Raw genomic sequence first — 24,041 nt, 5'->3', positions numbered from 1 at the left:
CAGTTCCAAAGCACATCAAAGTGCAAGTAGATGAATAGGTACCACTCCGGTGGGAAGGTAAACGGCGTTTCCGTGTGCTGCTCTGGTTCACCAGAAGCGGCTTAATAATGCTGGCCACATTTATGATTAAATGGGCACAAGATGTAGGTCACAACATTATGATGGAAGATTGGGTTAAATTATGGAAAACGGACTTAAAATTTACAGATTGTTCTCTATTGAAGGAGAATTACATGAAGATGATGTACAAATGGTACACAACACCAGTGCAGTTAGGGAAAATGTACAAAACTAGTTCAAATATATGTTGGAAGTGTAAGGAAAAGGAGGGAACATTTTATCATATGTGGTGGGATTGTAAAGTAATTAAAAAATTTTGGGAAATGATATACAATGAACTGAAGAAAATGTTCCATTTAACTTTTGTTAATTTTTTGTTTGGCTGAAGCAGGGCCAAAATTGGCATTCTGTCACTTGGGTCAAAGACCCAGTTTGGCACTCCCCCAGATGCGGGTTTGTGTACACACACCCACACCCACACACCTCAACACATTTATTTGTAAAGGGCATAAAAAGTAGGCAATATATAATTTGAATACAAAGGAATCCTAAGAAGTATTATGACTGTATGACCAAAGGAAAAATGAGCATCCCTTCCATCCTATATCTGTGCATCTGGTGCAAAACCTTCCATTTGTCCCTATTGAAATTCATTCTGTTACTTGCACCCAGTTCTCCAATCTGTTAAGGTCATTTTGAATTCTGATTCTGTGGCATTAGCTACCCCTCCCAGATTGGTGCCATCTGCGAATTTGATGAGGATCCCCTCAATTCCTTCATCCAAGTCATTTATAATGTCGTTTAACAACAGCAAGCCCTGCGGCACCCCACTTGTCACTTTTTCCAGGATGGCGAGGAACCATTAATGAGTAGTCATTGGGTTCAGTCAAGCTGAACCTGCTCACAGGCCGACTGTTCTATCTAATTATCTATTCTAGGACCTTCCCTGGTATTGATGTCAAGCTCACTGGTCTGCAGTTCTCTGGGTCTTCCTTTCCCCCTCATTTTGAAGATGGGGACATTTGCCAGCCTCCAGTCTATACGGACCTCACCTGTTCTCCAATAATTCTCAAAGATAATAGACATGTGGGATGTACAGTACAGTCAAGTACAGCATGATTTAGTTCCTAGAGTGGACAGAGACAGGGGGATGTATAACTTCCTGTTCCTGCTGTAAGTGACTCAGCAGATGAGTGTGACTATAAAAGCTGAGTACTAAGCAAATTTAATAAAACAGAAAAACAAACAAACAAAAAACTCTATAAAAGCAGAGTTACACAGCCATTTTGTCTTTCTGTTTGATTCAACTCTTAGTTTAGCCTTATCCATTTTGTTGTCTGCTGGCTCTCAGCCAGCAGCGCTTGAGTCCATCCTCACAAAGGATGTGAGCCACGTTATAAGTTTGTAACCTGAAGCTTAAAGCCTGCCTTCTAGGATGTGTACTGTGAACAACTTGTGAGTAAACTTATTGTTATATTTTTAAAAACAGACTTGTGAGTCTTTATTGTATTTTAAGAGGCAGAAAAGGGGGCATCGGAGATAATCCATCTGGGCAAGCCAGTTTGGATTAGTCACTTTGTAGAGATTCAAATGAATCTATCAGCTAGCTTCTGGGAATATAGAGGGTATTTGTGGGAGTGAAGGAAGGATAATACTTAACAAATATTTCCTTGTCTATTATCCTAAACATCCCCACAAGACAAAGGCTCTGAGATTACATCTGCAAGCTCCTTTAGTACCCTTGGATGCAGCTCATCAGACCCTGGAGATTCGAATCCATTTAAATCAGCTAGGTGTTCCCTTACTGCCTCTTTTCCTATATATTGGGCTGCAGCTTCCTCCTAACATCATTTATTTTGCTATCACCAGGTTGGGCATCGCTTTCCTTTTGGGTGAAGACAGAGGCCACGTAGCACCACCTCAGTTTCCTGGGCATCAATGAAGCTCTTATCCCCAGTGCCAGGTGCCCTTTTGTCATTCTTTTGTTTTCTCCCTCCCCCTCAAGACCTTCTTTAAAGCTCTCCTGATCAGATTCTCAAGACTCTTGGCAAACACGCTGTGAGGTTGCAGCCCATCTTTCGCCAGAAGTCCTTCCTCAAGGAAGCGGAGACCATGATCTAAGAAGCCAAATCCTTCCTGACAACACCACCTGCGCAGCCAGTGGTTTATCTCCAGCATTTTCCTCATTGTAATACCTTTTAAATTGTTATACCTTTTAAAGCAACAACATCGTCTCTCTCTTTTTGCTCCCAAACAATGAACGCAGTGCCTTTGAATCAAACAAGGGTTGGCAGGCTATAGTAATGCAGTCTATCTCCATTCTATTGATACATCATCAGTGGCCTATGCTGTCCAAAGCCTTTGGAATAGAGATTGTATCAACATTTTGATATATGCTGGATATACGGAATGTCTGGATATTAGGACATCTCTGAGACTCCCTTATAAGCTTCACTCTTTAATATTTGAAGAAAAGTGCCATTATGATCAACCTGCTAATATCATCACTACCCAGGAATTCCTCAATTGAACCATTATGGGAGATCATGGGAAGGATTGAAAATAGACCCATTTTGAGTGAATTCATACTTCTGTTGATGACTTGGCTGGTGGAAAGAGAGCCCACAGCCACAAATTGTTGCAAGCAATAGATGTATTTCAGCAGGAGACAGAGGGCTCGTTTAGACAATCTGGACATACAAGCTGTCACCTAGCATGCTGATATCTGTGACCCTTCCTGCACACATTGTTGTGTGGTTCTGGCCAAGCACACTCCTGAGGTGAGTTCTGATTATTACCATGTGAAGGATATTATCAGCAAGGCCAAAAGAAACTAAAGCACAATCCTAACAGTGCAATAGGAAAAGTAAGACATATTGAATTAAATGCTGCTTGCTTCCAGGGAACTTAGGATTGTAGTCTAAGAAATGTAATCAACAAATAAATATTTAATATTTATTTTTAACATTTAGCTATTAACAATGTCTTCTGGGAGGGGCACAATTTTTAAGTAAACAAACAAATAAAAGCAATTTAAAAAATAAACTGTAAGATCAATGCAACTATTTCTGTAAAACACACACAAGCTGTAGAAAGCCATTCTAAAGCAGTATTAAAGCTCACCTAAAAATAATTTGTTCTCAATACTAGAACGGTTTGGTCTGTATAACCAAAGTTCTAATGACTTTTTAAATAGAAGGCTGGTCAACTTTGTGTTAAGAAACACAAGAAATAAAACAGAATAACACCGTGAACCCTCCACATTAATTAGTTCAGGACTTCTGCTAAATCAAAGTCGGCATATCAATCCAAGAGAAGCAGGAAGCACTGAATTGTCCTTCACTTTGCCAACAGTTGGTGGCACCTTGTGCTGATTTACTTCTCTTTGCTTTGGCAAGGATGACGGCAGAAAAACAGAATATGAGAGAACACTTTGCTCCCGGCTATTTTAGCAACAGGCAAGCTGAGCAGCTTTTCTATGAACAGGGTTAGCCAGCTTGGCCCTTGGTTGTTGGAGGGAGTTGGTTTGGTGGCAGGGGAGGATTTTGCCTTAGAGCATGGATTGTGAGGTGCTGTGGGGAGAAGGGATGGAAGGATCTGACTTTCTTGGTTCTCTCTCAGCCCCCCCCCCCACCCTGCAATCTGAAATTCAGTTCCGCACAACACTTACTTACTTACTTACTATGATCTTTAAGGAGGTTCTTCAACATTTTACAGTCAGAGATAGCAGTGCTTCTGAATACCAGTTGCTGGAAACCCCAAAGGGAGGCGGGCTCTTGTGCTCAGCTCCTGCTTGATGGCTTCCCACAGGCACCTGATTGGCCAACAGGAGAACAGGATGCTGGAACAAATGGAACATTTGCCTGACCCAGCAGGATCTTATGTTATTGGACACTGTGAAGATATGGATGGGAATATACAGCCCTAGAAATGGCACAACACAACTTTTGTGCAAGACTAATTTTGGATCTTGGCCCATATGGCTTGACATTTTATTAATGTTAAAAATAGGTTAAAAATTGCCAAAAAGTTCCATAACTGGACCATCTAGGTAAATGATTAGTTTACATTTCCTTAGAAGACTGATCTTGATCAAGAGAAGTTGGACAGTTCAGCAGAAAATCCTCTCCTTTTTTCAGTTCCAAACAGTGCATGACTCAAGGCTCACATTAAACCCTGAAATTCCTTCTACTCTTGTCATCTGGAATTTTTGTTCTTTGCTTCACAGTGAATTTGAATTCTTCATCAAGATGCATCTTTCACCCCCTTCCTCAACCCTTGCTCCTGAAAACCATGAAGCTGAGGCTCAAAATCCTGTCAAATGAAGTACTTGATGCAGCAATTATATTTCCCCGCCTCCAAATGCTCTTGGGTTGTCATAAGACCATGAAATGCATATTTCCTTGGAGAACCATGGAACTTCTCTTCAAATTTCTGGGTTTCTTAAGCATTGTTCATTGTTTCTTCAAGTAACACTTAGTTAATCGTGGCCACAATTCATAAGCTGACTGGGGTTGCAAGCTTGCATTTCTTAAATTGTTAGATTAATCAAGAGGATTGCCTCTGGGATTGCCTCTCTCTGCCTCCGGGTCTGAGCCCCTCCCTGGGGAAAAGGGTGCCTCACTGGCTGGGGAGAGAAAGAGGAGCTGTGGCTGCTGGCCACCACACACATTGTGTGTGTGTGATGTCCAGTGGCGTAGCGTGGGTTGTCAGCACCCGGGGCAAGGCAAGTAATTTGCGCCCCCTAACCCGGGGCAAAGCAAGTAATTTGCCCCCCCCGCTGCACTGTCCCTCCCCCAGATAGCCCCTCGCACCGCACCGCACGCCTGGCACCCCCCCCCCCACAGTGGGCGGCGACCCGGCGGCTCGGATCGGATTCGCACAGCCAGCACTGCAGTGAGAGAGAGTGAGCGAGCCAGGTAGGGGCAGAGAGCTGCGAGTGCAAGCGCACCCCCCCCAGATGTTGCGCCCGGTGTGGCCGGCCCCCCCTGCACCCCCACACTACGCCACTGGTGATGTCACATGTCCACGTTGCAGCAGAGGACACCCACAATCCTGAGGGCGAGATGGCCCCCCTGTCCCCGGCCAGGCTGCTTCTAGACCAGCCTAAAATACCTCACAGGATTGTTTTGGGATTGAATGAGGAAGTGGAGAATTATGTGTGCCACCTTTAGCTCATTGGTGAAAAATATGGGATATAAATGTAGAAATAATAAATAAATGCCCACTTGCTGTTTCCTCCCCAGGTTGCTTGTAATTGCCATCAATGTAATTGCCATCAGGGAATGTGGCAGAATTCGGAGAAGCTGCTGGGTGCAGCACTTATAGGATGTGAAGTGTGGCTGGAGAGCATTCAGCCCCCCCCCCCCCGCCTGTGCTTTTAATTGTCCCCAACTCCTCACTCTATATGATTCTTATGGCTGCTCTGATTTTAATACATAGTTATTACATGGAGTCTGAAACTAAGCTGCCTTTTGATGACACATGCCTGAGTGCAGGAGGACAGAAGAATCAAACGGATTTTCATAGTTTTTTGTACGTCAGATGCAGAGCAGAGAAATTCAATGGAACAAGAGAACAACATAATTTAACTTGAATGTTAGCCAATGCAGCTTTTATGTTTTTACCATGCTTGTCTGCTGTAGTTGTGAATCTTGAACTGCTTGCTTGGCTGGCCTGCTTGCTCTCTACCAGCTCACCTGTATATTTGTAAGCAGACAGATATGACAAAGTCAGCCCATGTCTTGGGCAATTTTCCTTTCATTCATAAGGAAACGGCTGCCCTGGAACTTCCTACCATTTGGGGGAAGTAGGAGCAGTAAAACAATGCTCACTTTGTTAGACTCACCTGTCATTCAGCCTCTTCCCCTTCACCTGCCAACACTGAAAAGGGATTGTTAAAAAACAATGCATACTGAACAGCTTTGGCTGCTAATCAATTACCTCAGGCTAGCAAACTGTCTTTATAAGCCAACTGAAGATCTGCTGGTCTCCTGAACATCTGCCGTTGACCCTGGTAACTGCCATTCTTCCAACGTTTTGAGACACTGGGAGATTCTTATGCACTGGGGTCTGCGGGGTTTTTCCTCACTGCATGTCTTGCAACTAAGTATGTCAGTTATAAAGGCCTGTATTGTGCTTTGTTTTTCTTTGTTAAAAGAAGAGATTGTGCCTTGTAAAATAAAAAAGCAAGTATGACCTCCAGCTGCCTCCCCCTTACCTGCACATACATTCAGCAGTTCTCTGGACCACAATTGAAGAATGGAAGAGGACACTAAATGGTTTATTCCTTTTGACCCTGCTGTGCATATTTATGTCCAGAGTTGCTGGAATATAGCTTCTAAGGACTGAAGTATGTCTGCCAAGGGCACCCACATTTTTGTGCTCAAGCCTTTCCCATTGAGCATGAGCAGCAGTCTGTGGTGAGCCAGAGGTCAGGACTGATAGCCTTGCCTGAGCTAAAATACTGGGGAGTCAGAACACATGGTTTGTGACTTCATTAAATGTCCCTTACTTTTCCTCTCTCCAGTTTTTAATATTGAAGAGTTTGGATTGGATATCCCGCCTTTCACTCCCCTTCAGGAGTCTCAAAGGGGCTAACATTCTCCTTTCCCTTCCTCCCCCACAACAAACACTCTGTGAGGTAAGTGGGGCTGAGAGACTTCAGAGAAGCGTGACTGGCCCAAGGTCACCCAGCAGCTGCATGTGGAGGAGCGGAGACGCGAACCCGGTTCCCCAGATTACCAGACTACCGCTCTTAACCACTACACCACACTGGTTCTCAAAAAAAAAGCTGTGCATTGGTGATTTTTGCCCTTCCTAATCTTCCTGCAGTTCTTGAAGCACTGTCAGGGACTGGACTTAGGAGGGTGAGATGCAGGAGGAGGAATGGTGGAAATCACTCCCCGCTTCTCCCGGCGCTGCAGGAGGAGGAGGAGGCAGCACTGACTTACAGCAGGGCTTTGAGGGGTCTGAGGAAAGGCACAGCTCAGAGATAGACAAACAGAAGAGTTGGGTTGTGTTAGAAAAAGTGGGGGACGGGACTGCGGCAGGGCAGCCAGATGACACATTGTCACTGGAGAGGATTTCTGATCCCCCGTCTCCCAGAACTCGGCATTTGTTAAGAGTGCAGGAACAATGGAATCAGACATTTGACCTCGAGCGGACACCGTAAGGGAAGGTGCTGTAGCGAGGAAGGAGGGAGGAGGAGCCCAGTTAGGAGCAACACCGTTGTTAAGGCTTGTTGCGTTCTTTTGCCTCTCGCTATTATGACTGAATAAACCCATTAAAAAGGACTATACCTTGTTTATCTACTCTTGCTGCAACTGGGGGAGGAATAGCCTTGACAGAAGCCTTGACAGGTACCATGAAACATTTTAAAGAACTGAGTGTGCAAATCCCGCTTAACTTTAGACAGGCCCAGAATCCTTCTGAATAATAGGATTTGTTGATATCTGCCTCCATCGTACTTGCCACTGACAGAGTATATCTGTGAAAAATTATTGCAGCTTCCCATGTCAGGTATGGGTGACTCCCCACTTATGTGGGGGTTACAGTCTGGGCCCCTGTGCACATAAATAAAATTGCATAAGGGGGTTTGTCTGGTTCCTAATTTTTCCTGTCATCTTTGCTAATTCTATATAGACATACAGACAAACCAAAAGTTTAACAAAGAATGGGATATATACAGATTATATTTAATCTGTTCCTGTATGAAATCTTTGACATGCTTTGATTAACTTCTGCAATGTCATATGCTACAAAGATTATAATTTATGATGAGTTAAATGTCATACAATATGCAGTCAACAAGGAAACGAAGGACCCACGCTGAGGAAGACGGAAGTCTCAACACATGGAAGAACTTTATTTTATATGTAACATTTTTTTTGTATTTGATGTGTTTTCTTTTTTCCCCTTTTTGTAGTGAATAGATGCAATATTTAAAATCAGTAAGGATTTAAAATTTTTGAAAAGAAATTGCGTAATGTGGGGCGCACCCTCTAAACACCCTTTCTGCTTCTCTCTCTTCAATTCATACCAAAATACTGTAGTTCCCTGGCTGGCAGGAGTCTGGGACATGCAGGGAAGTGGTTACTGCTGCTGCTCTCTCCCGCCCACCAGCTGCTAGGTGGGGAGGCTGAACAGTCTCTTCAGGGCTTCTTCCACCTTGACTGATGCCCTCTGGGCTCTGGGCAAGGTCTCCTCACAAGCCCCAAGGACTCTCCAGCTCTCTCCCACCATTTCTGGCTTTGAATGGAATTATTTACTTCCCTGCGCCACACATATACACGGTGCATGGAAGTGTGCCTGCATTACAGCCTCTTCACGCATTTTGCTTTATAGGCATACACCTAAAGATGCAAGATTTCAATGTATTACTTTATTCATACAGTATACTATGAGCAAAGAGCAATTCCGTTCTCCTTCTATTACCATAGTTAATTCCCAATATTATTGCATAATAAGTTAATGTTGTGAACTTCCCTGATATCTGTGGATATTTGTATAGGGCAATATACAAATTTAATAAAGAAATAAATGAGCAAATATTAAATATTTTGTATTACAAATAGCAATATCTAATGTTGCTGTTCAAGTTATTGTTCAAACTTCTTCCAGGAAACATCCAAATGGGGAATTTCCCCACTGCAAAGTTTCTGTAATGACTGTCATATGCATTCATGCCATGAACTTATTTAATAAGATAAATCACATAATCAAAGTGTCAAGAGATTGAAGTAATGTCATATTAAAAATCAGGGCTGCCATATGTCCCGGCGCTTAGTCCTGGATCTTAGGCAATTCTATCGAAAAACCAGTTTACTTTTTGAAATATGGCAACCCTATAAAAATAGCACTTAGCAGCCAATTGTTTCAGCCAAATCTATTAATTATGGAACAACTTTGAAAGTTAGTCAAAACTATGTTGTCTCCAAAGACAAAAACTTACGAAACACACCAAAGGAAGTTGTTACTGGAACAGCTTTTATTGGATTACTTTACTTCTGCAGTAAAACAGTGGCATTGGAACTGAGGCTTACCCCTGACAGCTGGGCTAAAAAGCAAGTTTCTTGCTTTGCAATTTTTAATTTATGAAGGCAGACCATCAATGTACCTGGCTTTTATTTTCCTCTCACTTCCCCCCTGTACTCTGTGACAGTGGGCAACCAAATAAACACTGAGGAAGATCATAAGTCCATTATTATCATGGTAATGCAAGAAAGTCCACCCAAGTCTGGGCTGTTTGAAAATCTTTGGAAATCTGCCAGTGTAAACTCTTTCCTAAAGCAAAATTTAAGTATATACTTCTGTCCCATATTAAACAAGTGAGCAAGCAAGCCTAGATTTGATCATGGTTACCAATATAATTTTGAGTAAAAACTTGCTGAAGTATAATATTCAATTCCATTTTCACATTCTGCTGGTTACATTGAAGGAAACAGGACATTATTACCTTTGCTATCAGATATTGCTGTCATCACCAGTAAATTTATCAGGCAGTGTAAAAGGTGAAGACTTGGACAAATGTTGATGTCAAAGGGGGAGGGAATGCAGACTGTATCTGTCCATGCAGACAGGGCATTATGTTTACGATGTTTGGGAAGGGGTGTTCCTTGATCATGCCTAAAGGTAAAGGGACCCCTGACCATTAGGTCCAGTCGTGGCCGACTCTGGGGTTGCAGCGCTCTCTAAATGGTGATGTGGGAGCCCCTGTTCAGACCTCGGCAGAACACAGCTGTAAGGGGGATTATGTGGGAGTCGGTCCAGCCCCAAACTTCCTCTCATGTGAAGGGCAAACCTCTATAGACCTATTGAAAGCCCAGATGCAGCAAGAACCAGAGCATATGGGAGAGAGGTTGGTGAAGAGGGAAGCTCCTTTCACGTTCCAAAGATCATCGGTGTGCAAACAGTAAATCCACTTCCACAGTCACAACACTTCCACAGTTACTTCAGCCACAGTTTACCCTCAGAGGTAAAGGACTGGTGCTCCTGTTACATGCTCAGTGGGAGAATTGTGCTATTCTCATGCACTATTTTAAAAATAAAATGCAGGGCCAACCTAGCAGTTCGATAGCACAGCAATGTGCAAGTAGATTTCCGTGCGCTGCTCTGGCCAGATGACCCGGAAGCTGTACGCCGGCTCCCTCGGCCAATAAAGCGAGATGAGCGCCACAACCCCAGAGTCGGCCACGACTGGACCTAACGGTCAAAGGTCCCTTTACCTTTAAGGTGCAAATGTGAACATAGTCCACATTAGACCTCTAGCAGGCAACTAGAAATCCTCTTAAGTTCTTAAAACAGACAAGACTTTTTCATGGAGGTGGAGCATGTTTCAAGTACATACCATTATACGAGAAGAAATGAGTTTGGAGCACAGAATAGAGCTTCAGACTCAATTACCTTTGTTTGCTGTGCATTACAACTTCAGTGTTCAGTGTTCTCTCACATGATTAGTGCGCTGCTAAAGGTGGCTATTAAAAAAGGTGGGTGTGGTGGAGAGAAGAGGGAAGGTAAAGCCTCAAACACCTTGAGTTCTTACCTGCAGCATATACTTGCTTAAGAAAAAAACAACAGAACAACTTTATATATTAAAATTTTTATTGAGATGATGTAATTACAAGCATTTAAAAATTATTTGCAACTCACTGGCCCTGAGAAGAGGCATTCTTGTTTTCTTTGTTACATTCATTCAGTTCAATCACCTTAACCCCCACACCTTGAAGAAACAAAAAGAAGAGCCATCATCAACAGGCTACAATTTACTTAAGATTTTTTAATAAAAGAAACAGCATTTCATTCTTAATTCGCACATAGCTGCAGCCATTTAAAGAGAATGTCAAAGAAATCTCTGCCCTTATGTGAACCCAGGGGTCCTTGCAATGTTCATTTTGTATACTGTGGTACCTGGGGTTAAGTACTTAATTCGTTCCAGAGGTCCGTACTTAACCTGAAACTGTTCTTAACCTGAAGCACCACTTTAGCTAATTTATTATCCACGCCGCCAGAGCACGATTTCTGTTCTCATCCTGAAGCAAAGTTCTTAACCTGAAGCACTACTTCTGGGTTAGCGGAGTCTGTAACCTGAAGCATCTGTAACCCGAGGTACCACTGTATAGGTATAGGTGGGTTTTATGGTAGGGTTCCCCATTCCCCAATAACTTTTAAGCATTTCCCTATTCCTATTTGTTCTACCCATCACTGACTACTGCTGGGGAGACAGGGAAGTGCAGGACATCTTGTGAACAGTTGCAAACCCGGCCCTACAGCTGCCATTTTCAGAAGCAGCCCCTTATTAATTGGTAATGGTTATAGTTTGGCCCCAGAGAAACAAGAACTCATATTCAGTTCCTGAATATGAAAAAACCACACTGTTGCATCCACAGTTTTATTTAACAGCCATCCAATGAAATGTCGTCCACCCCCCCCCCCCCGCCCACCTAGCTGTTGCTTCTGTAGTCACAGAAGCTGGGCTGCTTACATGGATGCAAGAACAATGGGACCATAGTGTGAGTGTGGATTCATGAGCTTTTAGAATTGCAGCCTTTGTTGTGACTGAAGGGAAAGTAGGCAGTAGGCTTCCCCCTTGTAAAAGTCTGCCATTCATAAAAATATGTTAAGAATCTGCATCAACAAAAATGAACTGCCAAATTCAAACACAATAAATGTAATTTGAGGCCCCTTTCATATAAAACAGACAATGTGAAGCTTCTTAAGTCAACAATGAGCAGGGTTTGAAGCTCGATAGAAACAATTCCATAAAACTTGTTGATCCACCTGCAGCTCTAAATCTGGGATGCAGCTGTTCTGCTGAGACTCCTTTCCATTAACACAGAGTGGATAGTATCTCTTGGCCAATGTATGCTGCACTGGCTACGTAACTGGTATGAAAATTAAGGGACCGGAGGAGCTACCTGTGGGGAATGAAGAGTGATGGACAAATGTGTGAAAATGAATGCTTTAAATGTATGTGCAAGGTTCTTTTATTTTCACATGTTGCATCTTAGATTTAAGAGTTTTATCCCTTATCAGTAGTATGTTTCATTTCACTATTTAATGTTTTCTCAGGGTGGGGGGAAAAGTCCCAGACCAGTTTTTAGTGAATACTGCTGTGAAATTTTTATAGTGAATGACTTTTACTGGAAACTGGTAAGAAACCAGCCAATGACCAGGGCTGTGTGTTTTATATAACCTTACCATGCAAATGCAGAAACATATTGAGTATTTCACTTTAATTTTTCTTTTTAAAGAGCAAGTTTTTAAAGATTCAGAATAAATTTTAGAAGCCAGAAGGTTGGCGGAGCAGAATTACCAGTGATGGAGAGGTGGAGAGACATCAGCATAGCCATTCCTTTCCACCTTACCCCACTTATAGACACAGAACTCTTTATGCAAATTAAATCACAGCAAATATGCTTAATTTGAATATCAGGTCCAAGTGATACAATTTCAAATTCTGCATTCCTGATGCAGAATTATGGCACAGAATACTGATTTCATTAGCATTTAAGATACATACAGCCCTGTGAACAGCTTTCCTTGAGTGTGCATGCTGCAGCACAGACAGAATTATGTCATTATGTGTACAGATGAACATATGAACTTTATGAAGAGTAAGATATTTTGTGGTAGAGAACCACAGGGTAGCATACTGCTAACTTCAGAATAATTTAACAACCTTCTTGATGTTTAAAGGGCTAAGACCTCCTACCAACAGAGGTGCACACAAAACTCCTCTCAGCAAAAAAGCTACAGACCAATCTGGAGCTGCAAGAACCTAAAACATTTAAAATTAACAGGGCATGAATCCTCATCCTTTAAAATGAAATTCCATATTTATGGGTAAGATAGCCAGAAAACTTCACTTACAACAGAGCGAAACATAACCAATGCAAAGATCAGCTCAGAAATGCAATCTGTGTTTCCCTGCCAGCACATATAGTTGTGATGACAACCCGTCAGAGCTTCTAGAAATGCAATTTTGCCATTTTAAGGGCCTTAAACCCCTTCCTTCTCTTTTTATGACAAACCTTTCTTCTGTCCTAGAGATTGTTGGCTGGCACAAAAAACAAAAACCCTCTTCAAACTGAAAATACCCTGGTGATGGCTCAACAAACTCAGTCAAGCAAAAATCCTGTCCTATTAGTATGGTTTTCATTTAAAGCTTCCTTGAGTTGGAAAATTGTGGAGATGCCTACTGACTTTGGCAGAGCTCTTCCATTTATCTCTCCTTGTGGGACTGAGGTGCTTTGCAGACACTTTCAAGTCACAATGCTCACTCAAGATAGGCCACTCATGGCTCTCAATTTCTTATACCTTTCACCATGGATCACCATCCAGAATCTTTAACCTTTGTGACAAGCGTGAATAAAAATAACTCCAGCTTTTATGGCATTTGTCACCATTTGTTCCTATCTTAGAATCATCTTATGAGACTTTGCACAGAAAACAGTTGTACTACATTTCCATAGGAAAGCCTTCAGAATAAGCAAAAACTTGATGTTTTGCTCAACAAACATTGCTTTAAAAAGGCCAAGTGGCATATTAATTAGAAAAGAAAATCCTCAACAAACCAACCAACCCAAAAACAAAACTAAACAAAAATATCCCCGGGTGAGGGAGACTCTAAAAGGAGCAGTGCAGTAGTGCTAAATTTCCCCTCACTCTTTCAAGTCTTGCTGCCAACACCTTGCCAATAGATTTGTTTTTTCTAAGGTACTCTGGGCTCTTGCACTGTCTCCAAAGTAAATGCTAAGTCCTGGGGTCTCATTTCCCATCTGACTGTGCCTCCATGTAGACTGCTCTTCCACAGACCAAAGTGAAGCAGGGGACTTGGTTTCTTCAGCACTCATCTTCCTGGTATATTTGCTCATCCAGTTCCTGAGATTCAAGATGCTCCAGGCGGTCGGTGCGACCACTCATAATCTCATCTGGAGTCTTCATGAACCTGAAAACACAAGCAACATAGAAATGCATGGGTAAGGTATTTTGTTCTTACTGTACTGGTATCTGAAAAAGTGTGCCCATTTTATCATAACATTTTAGATAGCAATTTACTTCTGCATTCCAACAGTTCAATTTGAAATCTAGATTTTTTTATCTTCATATCCTACTTTCTTATCACACAAAAAAACATCATTTACTTGATGATACTGCAACCTATCTGTAAAAGCATCTTCAATTTGTTCCTATGGCTTTAATTTCCAACCTCTGTCAGTTTTCATTAATATCTCTTCATAGGTGGCCCACCTCCCCTCTAAATTCAATTTCTTAACTTCCTGAACATCAGTTAATTTAAATCTTTTATCTTTGTAATAAAATGAGACCCCTTCTGGAAATTCCCATCTGTGTTGTATTCCATTTTTCTTCAACAATCCCATTAGTTGTTTATATCCATCTCTCTTTTGCAAAAATCCGGTAGGGATCTCCTTAAAAAATATGATTGGTTTCCCATCAATAAATAATTTATTATTATAACAGAACGTATTTCTTTCCAAAGGCTGGAGCTCAGCACGTTAGAGTTCTCCCAACCAAACCACAGAGTCTTCACCAGGGCAAAAAAAAAAAATCTCTTTAACTCCCACAAAAACCAAAATTCACTACAACGATAATCCCTGCCTCAGCACTTTATACAAAGTATCTGAGGACTTTCAGTTTAACACTCACACAGCAGGGTTGTTCACTTCTGTCTTTACTCCTGCAACTTTCTTTCCTGCACCATCTTCCTTTCCTGCTCACTCATCCACAGCGCCACATCACCCCTTTTGCTCAAACTACCCACTTCCACACCCTTGAGAGATGCTCAACTCTCACTGGCTGCCCCTCTTGCTTCCCCTTCTGCCACAAGCCGTGCTCACTTGCTGTGCCTGCCTGTCATTGATGCTTCCCTCATTCTGGAGCATGTGCCACCTGTCACCAGCGTGACAACGGACTTGTACAAATATTATAAAGAGCTATATGCAGTCCAGAAAAAGAAAACCCAGTCGCCTGTTTTGGTCTTAATAGCTCTGAATTTTTTGAAAATGCAATTTTTGGCTTCATGCTGACATTAATGCAATATCGCAAATTCACCACTTGCTGAATATAAGTCACAGTTTGATTTGATTAATCCTCCAAGTGCCAAACTGTATAATAATAATAATAATAATAATAATAATAATAATAATAATAATAATTTATTATTTGTACCCCGCCCATCTGGCTGGGTTTCCCCAGCCACTCTGGGTGGCTTCCATTAAAACCAAAAATACACTAAAATATCACAGATTAAAAACTTCCCTGAACTTAAGATGTTTTTTGAATGTCAGGTAGTTATTTATCGCTTTGACATCTGATGGGAGGGCATTCCACAGGGCGGGCGCCACTACCGAGAAGGCCCTCTGCCTGGTTCCCTGTAGCTTTGCTTCTCGCAATGAGAAAACCACCAGAAGGCCCTCAGCGCTGGACCTCAGAGTCCGGGCAGAACGATGGGGGTGGAGACGCTCCTTCAGGTATACTGGGCTGAGGCCGTTTAGGGCTTTAAAGGTCAACACCAACACTTTGAATTGTGCTCGGAAACGTACTGGGAGCCAATGTAGGTCTTTTAAGACCGGTGTTATGTGGTCTCGGCAGCCGCCCCCAGTCACCAGTCTAGCTGCCACATTCTGGATTAGTTGTAGTTTCCGAGTCACCTTCAAAGGTAGTCCCATGTAGAGCGCATTGCAGTAGTCCAAGAGGGAGATAACTAGAGCATGCACCACTCTGGCGAGACAGTCCGCGGGCAGGTAGGGTCTCAGCCTGCGTACCAGGTGGAGTTGGTAAACAGCTGCCCTGGATACAGAATTGACCTGCACCTTCATGGACAGCTGTGAGTCCAAAATGACTCCCAGGCTGCACACCTGGTCCTTCAGGGGCACAGTTACCCCATTCAGGACCAAGGAGTCCTCCACACCCGCCCGCCCCCTGTTCCCCAAGAACAGTCTTGTCAGGATTCAACCTCAATCCATTAGCCACCAGCTGCACATACAGTCTACTCAGTGGCCTCATGGAATACTTCAACACTGATAGATACTGAGATATTGGTTTTAATGCTGTGAACTGGTGAACCCATCCCCAGCCTTCAGATATTCAGAAGTTTGGTTTTTAGTCAGGTTAGCTACATTTCTGGAGGGCGATAACCATTCTATTTTATAGCTTCCTCTAACATTATCCATAAGGAAATTTAGAAAAAAGAATTTCTTGCAAACAACAAGGATGAAAAATGAGGAATTATCACCTGAACAAAAGTCGTTGTCCTGGCTCCTTTCTGATAATATTTAGTTTATAATAGTGGCGCAGGGCTCTAGACATTTTCTCATATGTCATATTTGTTCTGTTCTGTAAAGAAAGAAGAAAAGCATGAAGCAATAATTAAATCATAATAATACAAAGAAAAAGGTGGTTGATGTTTCTGTCTTTCCTTTTGTTCTGTTTCCCACATATATTAGTAGGCTACAGAATTGGGGAAGGAATCACTTTATCTCACAATATAATAAAAATCTAACAATGTCATCACACAGCCCCCAATTGCCTCATCCCAGTCCTTGATATGCAGTATAGGGGAGGAAAAAGGAAGGCAAAGTGCACAACAGCAGTGGTCATGGCATGGGAGCAAGAAGGGAAGAACAATGAGAGGGTTTAAAATAATGACAGAAGTTTGAATAAAGCAGCAATGGAGTAAACTAAGAGGAAAACGGTGGTGGTTTAAGTAAAGTATGGACTATTTGTGAACTTCTTGTCCTTTAGCTCTCACACATGAGGCAGCTCAGAACCATAGAATTGGAAGGGATTCCAAGGGTCATCTAGTCCAACCCCCTGCAATGCAGGAATCTCAACTCAAGCATACATGACAGATGGCCATCCAACTTCTGCTTAAAAACCTCCAAGGAAGGAAAGTCCACCACCACCTGGAAGAGGCACAAGTACAGCGAGAAGGGAAGAGCACTGAAAAGGCAAGAATGGTTGTTTTAAGCAACTGCAAAGTTTGAAGTGGGGATGGAGAAACATTGAGAGGAAAACTGCTGTTTTAAACAACAGCAACAATTTGTGTAAAGCTAGGTGGGAGAAAAGCAGAGGAAAACAGTGGTTTTAAACAGCAGAGATTTGAGTAAAGCAGGGATGAGTAGAAAACAGTGGCAATCTTAAACATTGCAGAGGTCTGAGTAGAGCATGCAGGGGATAACACTGGGGGGGGGAGTGGTAGTTGAGTACAGTGACAAGGGAGTTTGGAAAGGCTTGGTTATCTTAGCTTTTTGCTGTTCATTTCAAAGTACCCATCTCTGCTATTTCTCCTTGTTAAAACTGCGGCTTTTTTGGGGGGGGGGCAAGGGGAAAGCAACCCTCAGTGTATCTCCGTGCCTGCTTTACTAAACCCTGGGCTGCAATTTAAAAAGGCCACTTTTTCCTCTTCTGTCCCACTCTCTTCTTGCTGTACTTCCCCCTCATCAGGGCTGGAGTGAGGTGTAGGTCAGCACAACACAATGAATCGCTTGTGGCCAGTAAAGTGAATTATTCAAGGAAACAATCCACAGCTCCAGCCTAGTGGTCTTAGAAACGATGAAGCAGTTGCAAGGACTGAAGGTCCCCAGTGCCCACTAGGACTCCTCCTCTCCAGGGTCTTTCCCGCGCAGTCTTAGGCTATGTATGCACATAACCCCCCTCTGCTCTGCCCCTTTCATTTCTCTGTGTGTCCTAGGAGAATGGGGGGGGGGGGGGGAGCTAGTCACAGCAGCAGCAGATTCCTGGGCCTCTTCAGCAGCTTGCCTCTCTGTCTTCTGGTCCCCCTGCTCTCCAGCCCCCACTTCCACCTCAGAGTCTGAACGGTGCTCTGCCACAGCCTCTTCCTGTTCACTAAACCCTGCCACCTCTTCTGCTGTTGACACCTCCTCCTCCCAGTATTCTCCCTCAAACCACTCACTGTTGTCCCACCACCAGTCCCCTGGCTCTGAGCCTTCTTCCCCAGAGGGTTCCCCAGCTGGATCCCCCCCCCCACTCCTCTGCTTCCAGCCCCTCCATGACAGCCCTCCTCCATTCCTCAGCTGCCTCATGTGACAGATAAAGGATGTGGAGCCCTCATTCCTGGTAGCATTCAGCGAGAAGTTCTAGAATCAGTGTAATAACTTAGAATAGACAAGCGATGTACAACATATGGACAACATCCATTACTTAACTTAACCTTCTCTAACTGAACAGGATAACTGACAGACTTGCTCTTAAGATTCTATTCATCTTGGAGATACAGTGATATATATCAGCAAGGCAAGTGTGCCTAAAGGGGCTGCAGAAGAGGAGAGGAGGAGGCCTGCAAATGTGGGTGGTCTGTGTGCAAGGGGCAGTTGAGAAAATTAGGGAGGAGGTATGCAATGGGGTTGAAGATGAAAGCGGGGACTGAAAATGTATGCAGAAGAGGAGTGGTGGCAGAAGGTGAACAGGGTGGTGGCTGCAAGGTGTGGTAGGAGGAAGGTGCAGGAATTATGATTGTGTGCAAAGGGCATTGCACAAAAGGAGGATGCACAGACACAGGAGTGAAGATGAAAACGGATGTAAAGCACGGCTGCAGAACAGAAGAGTTGTGGCTTCACAAATGGGGCTTCAAAGGTGAAAAGCTCTATTTGTAGCTGCATGGTTTGACAAGGGAAAGCTCTAGGGATGTGGGGGGCTGGGAGGGAGGGAGGCAAGCAGAGTGAGTAAGGATGCAGCCCCTAGTCTACATAAAAAAAAATATCCCAGTTATCACAATTCTGTTACACCCAAGCCATGGACCAAGAAACAGCAACATGCATGGAGCCAGATTGTGTAGATTCTTCGTAGCCCCTGTCTCAGGGACACTGTTGCCTTGAGATCAACACCTCTCCCTTTCTCTGTCCAACATTGCTAGGTTAGGTCAGCAATACTTGGTGTACTAAAGCTAAGCTGCTCTTTACCTTATGGTTTCCCCACAGCCTGGCCAGTCCGTTAGGATCCACTATCCGGAATATTTTGGATTCTCTGTCCTCCCATCGGATGAAGTTCTCGTACCGGCTGTCTGACAGCAGCTGATAGACATAATCCCAAAGGAGCCTGCAGTCTGTGAAGAGGACACAAAGGTTTTGAAAAGGCCCACGCCTGGAATGAACTGGGCACCAGGAATGATGCTGACAATTCAGATTTCCACCTAAGAACACCAGAGTTGTCTCGGGAGATCAGATGAGAGGTTCATTCCATCTCCCACCGCCAGAAGTCAGTCAGACGCCTCAGGGAAATTATAAGCAAGATCAGGAAACAGACGACAGTTCCCTGTTGATTGTCCTCAGAATCTGGTATTCAAAGATATACCGTGTCTATATATGGCGGCTTTGGCTATCATGCACATTAGCCTTTGATAAACCATGTATTTGTCTAATTGTTCCTATTAAAAAATTATTGCACATTTGAAATAATTTGTTTCTAGAAATTTTGTGTTTTTGTCATGATCCTTGTTTGCTAATGTAACAGAAAATTCCATATGTATGTCCCTTAACACTTTTCTCCAACTCAGCATTTGCATAATTCTGTAAAAGCATTGCAATTACTTCAGAGCTATTAAGTAGTTAAATGCCTTCACTTTTGATAATTGGATTGAAATTTCACCCTCGCTAGATCTCTAATTAAAGGTCTAACAGATTATTTAAATTTTGATTACTTCTCCCCTCCTTCTTTCATGCCAGTATTTTTAGATTGGTTAAGCAAAAAGGTTAGTTCTCCCCACTCCTTCAGCTTCGTGCAAGTAAATTTTACACCACAGGCATATTCAGTGAGAAATTTAGAATTCAAAAACTGGTTGCAGACCAAAGCTAAGAAATCATCACACTTCAAAGGCAGCTTTTTTATTCTGAAAGGGGAAGGTTGAATTTCACACCCCATGGGATGGCATTCAGCATAGAATGTATTTATTTGAATTTGTTTATTGTCTCATCACACTAGTTTTCTAGGTGCCCTATAAGTACACTGGTGGACTTACAGCCCCTAATTTATTTAAACATTTCTGTACTGCTTTTCTGCTGAACATGGTCTTTAAATAGCTCATGCCAATATGAAAAGATACAGACAACATATCATTTAAAAGATTCAAATCTACTTTAAAACAAGCCAGCAAACCATAAACATTAATTGAGAAAGAATATGCACAAATAACAGTCTCAAACCAGCTTACAAAAGTATGGCAGAAAAACACTACCATTTATTTTCTACTGATGGAGCAGATCTGGTAAATTTCCTGCAGGAATAAATTCCAGCAGTGACAATGCCTGATTTATAGCACCAGGAAATTTTACCTCAGACAGAAATGGGAATCAAATTATATATATTTCATTTATTATTATAGAGGAAGAATAGATCATTTGTATTATAAAGAAGAGCATATTGTATATACTCTTGAATGTCTTCCTATATATCATGGAATTCTACTCAATTCTTGTTAGCAGAGTAAAAACTGAAACATGTTGCAGGATTCCCTCCCAAATAGACCAGAGGCAATCACCTGTATTTCATCCAGCAGAGCTTTACTGCTACTGAAGACAAATGAGCAATAATGGTCACAAATCCAATACATTCAGGATTGGCACTGCCCATAAGAAATCCAGTTGCAGCAGACTTAACTTAAACTTACAGAACTTATAATAAGTCTAAACCTTAATGCTAAGCATACTATGTACAGAACACTACACCAGAAGAAAAGAGAGAGAAAGTGAAACCCAGGCTCCTTCTGGCCTTACTTTTAGAGTCAGCATGACCTTGACAGAGAACCAGTTTAAGCCAGCTGTACTCAGCTTCTCTGAAGGAATAACCCAAACATCAGGATCCTTCTCATTGTTTCTTTCACACAGAGAAACTTCCAGAACCCTACACATCAGATCAATACTTTTTGTACTAAGAAATGCAAACTGACACTATATGCATAAAAAATGTGAGGCTGTTGTCATGCTGCCGTTCACATGGCATAACTGGCCACATCAGCTCCAGGATGGCAAATGGCAGGCAAGCAAGCAGCACTGGTGGCAACTTGCCCAGGAAAGCTATTTGACAGAGGAGGGAGAGGTGATTCAAGAGCGGTTTAGCAAGCCACTTTATGAAGCCCCCACTCCTTTATGAGGGGGTGGGGCTTGGGCCAAAGTGCAAGGGGAATGGGAGGGCCTTGGAGCAAAGGGGTGGGGGAGGTATGGGGGAAGGGCAGATGGCAAAGAAGCTGGAGGGTAGTTGGAGAAGTTGGAGGGTTGGTGAGCAGAGTGAGCAGGGGTGGTGGTCCTAGTACTGCACAAAGTCGCTCAATTAGGATTTGATTAATTCTGATTTATCAAGTATTAAATTTAGGTACTGACAAAGTGATACTGACATTAACCCTATCAAGACAAAAGGTTAGAAGGAACTCAACACATGTTGTCTCCCTTAGTAAGGACATTTTCTGGGGTACTTCCATATGGGGTCTGCATTTGCAAACTGGTCACTGAAAGATTGCAAACTGGTAGTTGGCAACAGGTTACTTATTCCATTTCCCTCAGTTAAATGGCGAGGAGTCCAAAGCTGTGTGGATGCTACACAATGTATGCAGGAATAACACCTTTAATAATAAACTAAACCTCAGGAAGAACTTTCTGATGGTGAGAGCTGTTTTGTGTGGTGCAGTGGTTAAGAAGGACAGATGTCCTAGTGCTCACTGGAAGGACAGATCCTGAAGCTGAGGCTCCAATACTTTGGCCACCTCATAAGAAGATAAGACTCCCTGGAAAAGACCCTGATGTTGGGAAAGATAGAGGGCAAAGGAGAAGGGGACGACAGAGGACGAGATGGTTAGACAGTGTTCTCGAAGCTACAAACATGAATCTGATTAAACTGCGGGAGGCAGTGGAGGACAGGAGTGCCTGGCGTGTTCTGGTCCATGGGGTCACGAAGAGTCGGACACAACTAAATGACAACAACAACAGTGGTTAAGAGCGGTGGACTCGTAATCTGGGGAACCGGGTTCGCGTCTCCGCTCCTCCACATGCAGCTGCTGGGTGACCTTGGGCTAGTCACACTTCTCTGAAGTCTCTCAGCCTCACTCACCTTACAGAGTGTTTGTTGTGGGGGAGGAAGAGAAAGGAGATTGATAGCCACCTTGAGACTCCTTAGGGTAGTGATAACTTCTGAGTGTGTTGAGAATTTCAGCTTGCATCTGCTCAGGGATCATGTCTTAGGTTCAGTCTCTGACTCGTGGTCTGTTGGAAGTCTTTTCAAAGTTTTGGAATGAAGCAAAGGGCTGTATGGTTTACATGATACCTCCTAAATGTTTGCTAATGCATTGTATATCTTGGCCATCTCTACAGTTTTCTGGGGAACTTGGAGGAATGAAATAGCTGGGGTGAAAGTGAAGGAAGCACCAGAGCACATGTTAGGGCTTATTCCACAGCAGTGGTGTCAGAAGAGGGCTTCTCTGCTTCTATTGTGTCTATGCAATGTTGGCTGCAGGATGCTTTTAGGGGCTGGGAAGCATTCTGAATGTTATAATTCATTAATATAATTACCATTCTTGTTAGGGAATGTGAATTATGGGAATATGATGCACCGAACTAATTGCCTAAGTGCATGGCAGAATATAAAAAAAGTAGTTTCATAGCTAGGTTGGTTGCATAAGGCTACAGGAATCAGGGAGCATGGGAACTGAAATGCACAGCCAGGAGGCACCAAAGATGAAAGAACAAGGCAGATGGAACTAAGTGCTGCCTTGTTCTTTATTTCTTGGCTATGACTAGCACCAAGCAAATATTCATGACTTGCTTGGAACCCTGAAGCCAAAAACAGCAAAGAAGGAGCAGCTTCCCACAGCAGGCAGGTATTTCCAGTACAGATGCAAGACTTTTCTCAAGCATATGTTTCTTCTACAAATCCAGGACTGGTCAAAACAGAATTCATAAACGCGGGACACTGAGTCATACCTGAATCGCCCTGTGATCTTCATATGAGGGGTGGTATATAATAATAATAATAATAATAATAATAATAATAATAATAATAAATAGTTCTATATAGTTAGCATTTGAATTTATTCTAGCAGGGCAAGTAGCCATTATGTGTGTGTAGGGGGTGGAAGTTAATCCCTCCACCTCAGTGCTGTGGCCCAGACCCAATTTCACCCCACCCATGTTTGCTTTTCAAGTAAATTAAAAGAGAGATAAGCAATCATAAATCTCCCCTGTCTCATCTAGTTGATGAGTGTTTGCGGGATTAATTGTTAAAATAAATGGAGAGGGGGGAAACTTGCATGGAAGTTTCTTATGACTGAAAGGGTGTTTTGCTTTATTATACAGTGATATAGGTTGCTTGTGCTTCTACATTCTTATTTTACACATCAGATAGAACTTTCATTGATATACCTTGGCTGTTTGTCCAGCTAAGAAGACTTTCTAGCAGATTACGTTTCATTCAGACTAACCAGATTAGCCAGGGGAAACCTAAGCAATCCTGCCATTTCCTTCTTGGTTTATCACTTTGCGTGAAGTATTAGAGCCCCCTTTTAGTTTCTTTTGAGTGTTGCTTTTTAATTATAAGTCAGCAAAAAGTGCTTCAGTGTTCAACAATGGAAAAATGTTTCATAGATTTCGTATAAAAATATTTGATGTATGCAAATGAGCAGCTGTCTCTTAAAATGAGACATGGCTTCAGCAAGCGCTGCAAAACTGGTTAGACGAAGAAAGCCCTGCCTCTGAGGAATAGTTACGGTTTCTCCGGGCTGCAGGTAGTAAAATCCCACCTGATTAATTCTGTTGGTTGTGGGCAGGGAAGAGCAGTGTTAAACAGTAAGCCATGTCATCAATTTATCAGTTTAATGACCTGCTCCAGGTTTCTGTGGGCTCCTTTCAACCTCTCTCCCCCCCCCCCCCACCTCATGGCTTCAGTAGTGGTCACTGCTTTCAGTCCTCCCTCGTGAGCATGCCAGCACAACAGGTCTGCACTGATAGCAAAAGTCACAC

The 24,041-nt window shown here is 42.8% G+C and overlaps 1 protein-coding gene and 1 long non-coding RNA gene across 3 annotated transcripts in view; both read right to left on the bottom strand.

The window, feature by feature from the left end:
- Window positions 1–10,644: 10,644 nt before the first annotated feature.
- LOC310677770 overlaps window positions 10,645–24,041 on the bottom strand; it is a 204,218-nt gene continuing 190,821 nt past the window's right edge. Inside the window, exon 2 of the long non-coding RNA XR_014511431.1 lies at window positions 10,645–11,028. This is a non-coding gene — a long non-coding RNA (uncharacterized lncRNA). The remainder of the gene's footprint in view (window positions 11,029–24,041) is intronic.
- The window catches only part of ETV6 (ETS variant transcription factor 6), a 144,182-nt gene continuing 130,785 nt past the window's right edge, over window positions 10,645–24,041 (bottom strand). For both annotated transcript variants that reach the window (XM_083440857.1, XM_083440856.1), the window contains exons 6-8: window positions 19,002–19,144; window positions 16,316–16,416; window positions 10,645–14,008 (exon numbers count right to left, since the gene is read on the bottom strand). In XM_083440857.1, coding sequence (XP_083296983.1) covers window positions 13,903–14,008; window positions 16,316–16,416; window positions 19,002–19,144 — 350 coding nt within the window. In that variant the 3' untranslated portion in view covers window positions 10,645–13,902. The remainder of the gene's footprint in view (window positions 14,009–16,315; window positions 16,417–19,001; window positions 19,145–24,041) is intronic.

The sequence above is a fragment of the Podarcis tiliguerta genome (assembly GCF_965153285.1).
Source record: "Podarcis tiliguerta genome assembly, chromosome: 5".
Taxonomy (NCBI): domain Eukaryota; kingdom Metazoa; phylum Chordata; class Lepidosauria; order Squamata; family Lacertidae; genus Podarcis; species Podarcis tiliguerta.
The sequence above is the reverse complement of the archived record's forward strand: the minus strand, read 5'-3'. Positions and strand labels throughout refer to the sequence as shown.